This window comes from Urtica dioica, chromosome 9 (genome assembly GCF_054948205.1).
Source record: "Urtica dioica subsp. dioica isolate 48M chromosome 9, U.dioica_male_clone48M_v1_H2, whole genome shotgun sequence".
NCBI classification, from domain to species: Eukaryota; Viridiplantae; Streptophyta; class Magnoliopsida; order Rosales; family Urticaceae; genus Urtica; species Urtica dioica.
Window position 1 is genome coordinate 19,421,318 of NC_142764.1, and position 10,049 is coordinate 19,431,366.

General features: G+C 36.9%; 1 protein-coding gene across 1 annotated transcript; it reads left to right on the forward strand.

Moving 5' to 3' along the window:
- Window positions 1-920: 920 nt before the first annotated feature.
- PME2 (pectin methylesterase 2) lies at window positions 921-7,751 on the forward strand. The gene is made up of 3 exons (XM_089626971.1): window positions 921-1,680; window positions 2,091-2,537; window positions 6,671-7,751. The coding sequence occupies exons 1-3, from the start codon at window positions 1,035-1,037 to the stop codon at window positions 7,360-7,362; spliced, it is 1,785 nt and encodes a 594-aa protein (XP_089483097.1). The 5' UTR covers window positions 921-1,034; the 3' UTR covers window positions 7,363-7,751.
- The last annotated feature ends 2,298 nt before the right edge of the window (window positions 7,752-10,049 follow it).

Below are 10,049 nucleotides of genomic sequence, written 5' to 3' on the forward strand. Positions count from 1 at the left end.
CATGATACGGGCGTAGATGTATGAATGATGCCATGTCATTTACGTCTAGCAATGATGTTGATGACTTGTCCTACAACTTCGGATCGGTATCAATTGGTCCTCAAGGCACGGAGTCCTCATATGATGACGGGTCTTCCAGTTACAACCAGAACTACTATCCACCACCAACTCTAGCTCCCGACAATGGTGCGAACATTTCTAGGTTATCCCCTCCACTCCATGTCTGTTGCTGCAAATCAATATGAGTACGACTATCACTTGGACAGATACTTTCGTGCACATACGATTATCACTTGGACATATACTTTCGTGCACATGCTCATTACATGAGTTGATATGATTATTGTATGACCGCTGCATACGATCGCTATCCAGAATAGTCTTTTTTATTTCTTTTATGTTGAATTTGAACTATGGTATTTGGTGGATTGTGTTGAACTTTATCATTTTGGTTTGTACTATTGAACTTAGTTTTTGTTGTGTTTGTAATTTGATAATGTATTGAAACATTGTACACTATTTTTAATTTTATGAATTTTGTCTTACATACTTTGTATGTTTTTTTGTATATTTCTTTTCTGAATTTCTCTCGATAAATACGGTATTTGACGGTATTCGTTAACGGTAACAGTAAGTCAACGGTATCGAGTTTTTTTTTCTTGTTTTCCCCGATATTCTTTTACGATACCAGCAGTTACCGGTAAATTCTGAAACTCGGAACGGTAACGGTAACGGTATTTAAATCCTAGGTTAAAATACATGTAGTTTCCAAATTTTTTTATGTAGCAAATACTTGAATTTTTGTGGGGTAAATTTCCATCTATATACCCCCACTTGGAAAACGATCACTGACATTATTACATCATCATAATTTCAAAATTTGACGTGATAATTCCGATATGGTTTATATATAAATATACGCAAACTCTTCCATATCTCCTCGTCCACAACTAAGCCCAGACACTATCCCGTGGTACACAGACACTAATTACCAACACATACACTCTCTTTCTCTCGCTGTCAAATTCAAAAAAATGCCCGGCGTCAAAGCCCTCTTCGCCGGAGTTTTCTCAAACTCCGACAACTACGACAACATGAACCCCGACGCCGCCAAAACAAAGAAAAACAGAAAAATCGCGCTCCTCTCACTCTTCGCCGCCGTGCTCGTCGTCGCCGCCGTGGTCGGCATTGCCGTCGGCGCGACTTCTCGGAAACCCGCCGGCGTAACGCTCGACGCGGAGTCACACGCGGTGGTGAAATCGGCGTGCAGCTCGACGCGCTTCCCGGAGCTGTGCTACTCCGCCGTGGCGGAGTCGAAGAGAACGGCGAAGAAGAAGGTGTCGTCGCAGAAGGACGTGATCGAGCTGTCGGTGAACCTGACGATAACGGCGGTGGAGCACAACTACTTCGCGGTGAAGAAGCTGAGCGAGACGGCGAAAGGGCTGACTAAGAGAGAGAAATCGGCGCTCCACGACTGCCTGGAGATGATCGACGAGACTCTGGACGAGCTCCACGAGGTGGTGGAGGATCTGGAGGACTATCCGAACGGGAAATCGCTGAAACGCCACGCCGACGATCTGAAAACGCTGCTCAGCGCCGCCATGACAAACCAGGAGACCTGCCTTGATGGCTTCTCCCACGACCACGCTGATCAGAAAGTCCGCCTCGTCCTCATCCAAGGTAAAAGTTACTATGTCTTTTTTTTTAGTAACGGAAGGTTCAGTAGTTAATTTTTTACTCTTTTTTTTTTTTTTTTTTTTTTAACCAGTCGAAATTAATCAAAGGTAACATGAGAAGCTAATTTAGTTCATAAAGGCTCGGTTAATTTAACCGGTTAACAATCATTGACTTAGGTTACCGACTTTTAATCCGATAAAAAATTTAATTCTTATTATTATGGAAATAGATGTTTTAGCTAATGAAATTAATATATTTGTAAAATAGTCAAAATTTTATCAAATAACTAAAATGTGCCGAGTATTATTTATGTAAATTGTCTAAAGTTATAATCACCGTGTCACACTTATTTTTAAACAATGTAACTTTTAAAAATGGAGACATTTAGTTAAAATTCGATTTTACTCGGCCAGGCCAAATCCACGTGGAGCAGATGTGCAGCAACGTCCTGGCCATGATCGGAAACATGACCGACACCGACATGGCCGCGGCGGCGATGGAAAATTCCGGCGGGAACCGGCGGCTGTTGTTCGACGTGGACAGCGAGGGGTGGCCGGAGTGGATGTCGGCCGGCGACAGAAAGCTGATGCAGTCGTCGGGGGCTCCGGCGGGGAACGTCGTGGTGGCCAAGGACGGCAGCGGAGATTTCACGACGGTCTCGGCGGCGGTGGCGGCGGCGCCGGATAACAGCAAGACGAGGTACGTGATTCGGATCAAGGCCGGGGTTTACAAAGAGAACGTCGACGTGTCAAAGAAGAAGAAGAACATTATGTTCTACGGCGACGGAAGGAGAACCACAATCATCACCGGAAGTCGAAACGTCGTTGATGGAAGCACCACCTTCCACTCCGCCACCGTAGGTCAGTACAAATTTTTTTTTTTTTTTTTTTTTTTTTTTTAATTGCTTATATTAACTATTGGATGTAGATGAAATTTAAAGCCCAAGAAAATGGACCACACTCTAATAACTGCTACCATTATTTTAGACATATTTTTAAAATTATTTAGTTTTTGTAACCGAATTTAATCTAAAAAGTCTTACCGCATTTAAAGTTTTACTAAGATGTGTTGTCCACTCCAACTCCAACTCCAACACAATTATTATTTACTATAATTCTAGATAAAAACTAATTTATTCTTACTTTATAATATTTTGTATGTGCTTAGTTTATTACTAAAATAATTATGACATCTTTTAAATGATATTTTTTTTTTATTGAAAAGATTGTTGAAAAAGATGCGCGGTTTGCTGGTTTACATAAATAATTGCATTTATGGTTGTAGAATTTTCGAGGTCTAGAATTTTTTAGGTCATTCATTCCATACACGTATAAATTTTTAGTTTAGTTGTTTTCGTCCCGTTTTGTTGTGTACCGCATTAAAATTAGACGCATTTTACCGAACAAGCTAAAAAAATCTCATTAAATAATTGAGGCATATACAACACAATTTTTTTTTTTTTTTTAAATAACCGAGTCCACTAGATTTGATTTTGGTAACCAGTAGTTTTATCAAGAAACATATATTTTGGTATTTTGCTTTGTCTGGGAATTGGAATAAATGATTTTTGGGCAGCGTAATCAGTGCTAATTAAGGAATAAAGACGATCCTAAAAGCAGATCTAACATGCAAAACGACAGCTTAGCATGTGCATGAAATTTAATATAATTGATAGGTCTTTAATGATGTTCCAGCCCCATAACATCAAACATTAAAAGCGTTTCTTAAAAAAAAAAAGGCCAAGTTTTGTTAAAGGCAAACGCTGATACCACTTCTCCTCTTACGAATAGGACCATGTTATCGAATTTCACAATCAACATTGTCCATATTTATTTGATTTTAGAGTTTGTTTGTGTGGTAGCATAATAAATTTTTATATTTCTCCAACTCCATATTTGTATATCTGTTTCTTATTATTGGCTAATAATACACTCTCTAAAAAAATAAAGTGTTTTTCATTGATGTAGACTTAATTAAATCCCCACCAGAATCAATTTAAAAATAAATGAGATGCCGCCCATGGGTTTAATAAATAAATGAATGAATAAAAAGAGAGAAAATTTATGAGCTTTGAAAGTGCAGTATGTGGAAATAAAATCTATTTATTAGTTACATTTATTAAAATACTATCGTAGCGATAGAATTTTTTTTTTTTTTTTAATATATGTGGTAGTCCTAAAATTTTATCCCTCATCTGTCATCTCCTTCAAATATATATCATATATATTTATAAAACATCTCCTTCAAATACAGATCTGTATTTATCAAAGTTGTAAATGCAAATTGATTGAAAACCAGCTGTTATATTGCATGTGTTTTGAAATTGCACGGCTTCTTTATCTCTTAGCTTCTAAATTTTTTCCGCCAGATTTATTCATGGTCCTAAAACTGTAACAATCCTCTGACTAGCTATTCCGCATTACAAGTTTACAACACAATACGTTTCCCAAAATAAAAATAAAAGACAAGACACACAAACCCCAATCCTATCCACTTCAATAATTGACGCTTCTATACAAATACCCAAAAACACATCAAATTTAAAATAAAGAAAATAAACGCCACGACATTTTCAACAAAATAATACTTCGGTGGTTGTCAATACTCTGAATTATTGACCTTATTTGGGAAGCTAATGTAATGGTCGTATTTTCATAGACACGTATGATTACATTTTTTTTTAATTTTAAAAAATGGGAGTACTATTAGGAGCTCTCTCATAACACGCGGTAGAGTTAGACCTATGCACATGGCTGAAGTTCTTATGAAAAGCCATTTTATCTGTCAATTTTCACTTTTCTTTTTGCGTCGAATAACATTTAATAATCTAAAGAAAAAGGCAAAAAGAAAAGTTAGAATTTACCCTAGCTAACGTAAGGAATAGAAATCCCACTTCTAATAAGCCTAGAATTTCACTTCTTAACTAAATAATAGGCTTCTGACCATTACAAAATAGTATTTTTACTTAATGAAATATTTCCAGTTTATTCCGCCATTATTCACAAAATAAAAAATAATAATATTTTTAATCTGAAATACATCATGTTATTCGAAAAAGATAAAAATAAATTGTTTTCAATGAACAGTATCAATAGGGTACTGAAATTTCCAGTTTAATGAACAATCGGAATAAAATTTTCTACTTCGTGAACAATGCCGAAACAAAAAGAATTTTCAATCTGTTCCATTTTAATATAGCCCAGATATTATCAAGTTAATTTAGTGGTTGTATTTTAGCTTTTAATTATTGAAATTTAGTAAACAAAATTACACATAGATCTCTCTTTTTTTAAAAGCCATTATATAAAAAAAAAAAAAAAAAAAAAAAACAAGTTTTTCACTTAATATGCTGGTTCGTTTGTCAATATCACATAGGTAGATTGTGCTTCAAGCCATCGAGCGCCAAATTGACTTTTCGTCTCATAAATTTTGGACGACACTTTTTCAATTTATTTTCTCAGCGTATATATTCCAATTTCTAGTGGGATACTTATAGGATGCTTCTTCGATGCTTTTTTTCTTTTTGCTTCTGATGAGATGGCTTCTTTTTTTCTGTTTTTTTTTTTTTTTTTTGCTTTCATATATGCTTCTTTATCTTTTTTTTCAGTGGCCCATATTTGCATACTATTATTATAAAAAGCGTTTCAAATAATTTCATTATATAGCTGTCTGTCTAATATTCCTTTTCATACTGGACCTTTTGTATGGCCACCAACATTGCATGATAATGATATCATGCGTTATCTTTTTCTCTGATGAGCCATTCACGTGACTCTGTGCTTCCAAACGTGGATATACGATCGATATAATAACTCAATATGTACTCTCTTTACTTTTTTATTTATCCATAACTAACTTAATATGTACTACGGCTTTCACCAATCACATTTTACCTTTTCCTTTTATTTTGTACAAGCGAACTATCGTATCGTCACTTTCCGATTCTCTTGGTGTTATCTGACAAATTGCAACATTCTCTGAAATCCAAAACCGATAGATCAATATTATCGTTACTATATGTATTGCATTTTATTTGGCTCAATAGGGTCTTAAATAATAACATATATCAATGGACATGGTAAGCACATATTATTACTGTTGATTGGTGCTTGGCCAAATATTCGAATAACTCTTACTTATCTTATCTGTATAATATATTGAAAAATCAACGTTTATAATATGCTTATACACACACATATATATATATATTTATATATATATATATATATATATATATATATATATAATTCTGATGAAAAGGAAATCTAAAGTGCGCAAGCTTGATTGTTTTGGCGGGCAGTACAAGTTGATGTACTTTAGTTTTTTCACATGGTCCTCAACTTTGGGCCATCGCACATTTAAAGTTTTTTGTTTTCCTAATTAATTCATTTAATCTCTTTTCTACGTGTACCAGTACCTCACAATTCCATAAGCGAAAACTCCTGACAGGACACCTTAATTTTAATATTTCCACTGAGCTAGATAGGTATCTAAAGCTTTCATTCATTGATGCTTTACAAGTAATTCAAAGTTTACATTGATGCTACATTTTTTTTATAGGTATATAGTATATGGAATTATTAACATTTATATGTTTATTAATATTCAATATATCACACGTTTAAAGTTTTTTTTTCTACTTAATTCATTTGAGCTTTTCTATATCTGTAACTGACTATCCCATAACCGAAAAACCCCCTACACCTTGACCAACATACATTTCATTCATTGACATGCTTTATACAACTAATTCAAAGTCTTACTATATACGTACATATATGTATAATGTATTATACGTTGTACAGTGCATTAGTAGAACTAGATAAGATTATCAGAACGCACTACAATCACTTTTTCATTTTTATAATTTTACACTTTTCACTACTCAGCGCACCAATATTCCAACTGTCATATTTTGAATTTATTCATTAATACTCAAATATCATAAATTAGACCACTCTGGTACTAACGCAAACGCGCGCGTGTGATCCAGCCGCGGTGGGCGCGGGATTCCTGGCGCGTGGCGTAACGTTCGAGAACACGGCCGGGCCGTCGAAGCACCAAGCCGTGGCTCTGCGCGTGGGTTCGGACCTGTCCGCGTTCTACGAGTGCGACGTGTTGGCGTACCAAGACTCGCTCTACGTTCACTCGAACCGGCAGTTCTTCGTCGACGTCATCGTCGCCGGAACAGTGGACTTCATCTTCGGCAACGCGGCGGCGGTGATCCAGCGCTCCTTCATCCACGCGCGCCGCCCCAACTCCGGCCAGAAGAACATGGTCACGGCGCAGGGCCGCACGGACCCGAACCAGAACACCGGGATCGTCATCCACGACTGCGACATCGGCGCCACGTCGGACCTCAGGCCCGTCCAGTCCAGCTTCCCGACCTTCCTCGGCCGGCCGTGGAAGGAGTACTCGAGGACCGTCGTCATGAAGTCCAGGATCAGTGACGTCATCCGCCCCGAGGGCTGGCACGAGTGGGCCGGGAGCTTCGCGCTCGACACGCTCACCTACCGCGAGTACGCCAACACCGGAGCCGGGGCCGGGACGTCCAAGAGGGTGACGTGGAAGGGCTTCAAGGTCATCACTAGCGCCACCGAGGCTCAGCAGTACACGGCGGGTGTGTTTATCGGCGGAGGGAATTGGCTTAAGGACACCGGGTTTCCTTTCTCTCTGGGGCTTTAGGAGTGTTTCTGGTGATGTTGGGTTTGGACGTGTTTGATGATAGAGTAGAGAAATATGAAGTACATTTATGGGCTCATTGGGCAGCTTTATTTATTTATTTTGTCTGGCTGGGTGTTTGGTGTTTGGTGTTTGTGTTGAGATTCAGTTTGCTCAAGGCCCAATCAAAGTCCCCTTGTATTTCCCTATATAATTTTTTTTTCCCGTCAATTTATGGAAGGAAAAGGAGATTTTTTTTCTTTTCCTTCAATTGGGGTGTGCATGGAAATAACTCCAAAGAAGCTACAAAAGATTAAGGACCAGTGCTAATTTCCTCTTTGAATAAGGTTATTACTAGCGCTTGTTGTCTGTATTGGTGGTGGAATTGGATTAAGGACACCGGATTTTATTTTATTATTTTTTTTTTTTTGCTCTCTAGCGGGCTTTATTTTTTCTATTATTTGGTTTGGTGAAGGGTGGGACGAGGACACCAATCGGCATGGATGCCGAGATTTCGCTAACCTTATTGAGGAGTTCTTCAAACAAGGCTTGAAATTTAATGACTAACCCGGTGCGGGGTGAGATTTGAAAGCCGGCCCTAGGAGGGCATGCCCCTTCAACTTTCATATATTTTTTTACCAAGTTTCCTCCTGTGTAGCGCCAGGGACATCGATCAGGTGGTTCACCTCTTGGTAAAATGCGAGATTTGTCCATTCAATCTCGCTCTATCTTTACCACGATTCAGTTGGTCTTTGACCACGGCGGTTTAGAGGTTCCTCGTGACTTCTCTAAAACCATAACTTAAAAACATTCTCAAGTTCAAGCTAAAACTTATCCAAATCAAGAAATCCATACGAAAATTCAATACAAACACAAATAAAACATCATAATAATGCAACATGCAGTCAAACAAATGAAAATTAACATAAAAAAACTTATAAAACCGAAGAAAAACTACCACCACCACGAGATGGTCAGGCGAGTAAGAATGGAATCAGAGAGTATGAACACGATCAAATCAAACTAATTCAATACTTCAAAAACGCTGTAAAACTATTAAAGTAACTCATTATATAACAATTCCTAAAATTTGTTAGCATATGTAAGGACACAAAACAAACAAAACAAACAAAACAAAATTACAAACCCTAAATCGAGATCGGAGGTAATGCTAGAGGCCGAAACACACGAGTCCATCGCCTCAAAACTGTTGGAAAACCACAATATAACCTATACAAAAAAAAAAAATTAGAAATTTTGAAGAAATAATAAAAATACAAAAAAACAAAAATCCACGAACCAGACATTTAGAATCGACTGCGTATTGAACAAACGAAGATGACTCATTTGTAACGACGTAGATCGATGGAGTCGGATGACGGCTTGACAAAGAGGGGGAGTGTAGTCGACGGAAACGGAGGAGGGAGGAGAAGGCGGCCATTAATGTATGAGAAACGATATGCGAATATGTTAAAAATTATACACGGTGTTTCTATATAAACTCCATGTATAATTTCACTACCAATGACACATGTCGCAGTTTTGTTGGACCAAATTCTAATACTGCGTTTATGTGTAAGCGTCGTGTGAGTTTTTTAACTGCGCTTACCTGTGCAACCCACGTGGGATCATTATATTGATAAAAAAAAAAAATACTTTTGACTGCAATTTTTTGGTTGGACAGCGTAAAAAATTGTGTCGTTAAAAGGTAATTTTGTAGTAGTGTTGCCCTCCTTCATCATCATTCGGACATACCGCATAGTCGCGGTCTCTAGTGACCGTTACGAGCATAATCTTTCACAACGATGGTCGAGCTTATTCACGGCGCAGAAAGAAGTGACGAGGTCCTTGCAACGAATTTTTTTCATGCCAAAAGAAGAAAATAAAGAAATGGAAGGGAAATCGAAAAGACCCTTTTAATCTTTGTTTTTCAATACGTTTTATTTTATATTTATTTTCAATCAATTTTAATTTTATTTTGCACCAAATTTAGGTAGAGGCATTTTTATCTATTCGAAAAAATAATTGTGAAAAAATCGACGAAAAAGAACAAAAAAAGGAAAAATAGCAAACTTAAACGTTTGACATTGTTAAATAGACAACGTTTGGTAAATTTTAGGTAAATAGCCGTAAATAATGACGTGATATAATATATATAGGTGGCTATTTATCTAAGATTTACGTCTGTAAATACATGGAAATGACTATTTACCTAAGATATACCAAACGTTGGCTATTTAGCAATGTCAAACGTTTAAGTTAGCTATTTTCCTAATGGACCCTAAAAAGAATGGTATTTGTGTCGATAAAACATTTTAAAATAAAAGTTGATATGAATAGTGATGGTAAATAATAGTTTTGATATTTTCACTTATAAATTAGGGTTTACAAAAATACACGAATGCAAATTAGTTTTTAGAAATAACAAAATCAATCTTATAATTTTGTTCCGTGACAAAAACAGCCTAGGGCATCTTTCAAAATTAATTCGAGTTAGTTAACTTATGAATTGGCGATGTTATTCTTAACCAAGGAAAAAAATGTCGTTTCGTTGCCGTTTCGAGGCTCCTGATTTACGGAAAATCGTCATGCCGATGGAAAATTGAACGGAAAAAATGTGGAAAATGGCAAGTGAAATTAATGCCGTTTTTCATGGAAAACCGACGTGCCGATGGAAAATCGAACGGAAAAAATTGGTAAAATATATTTAA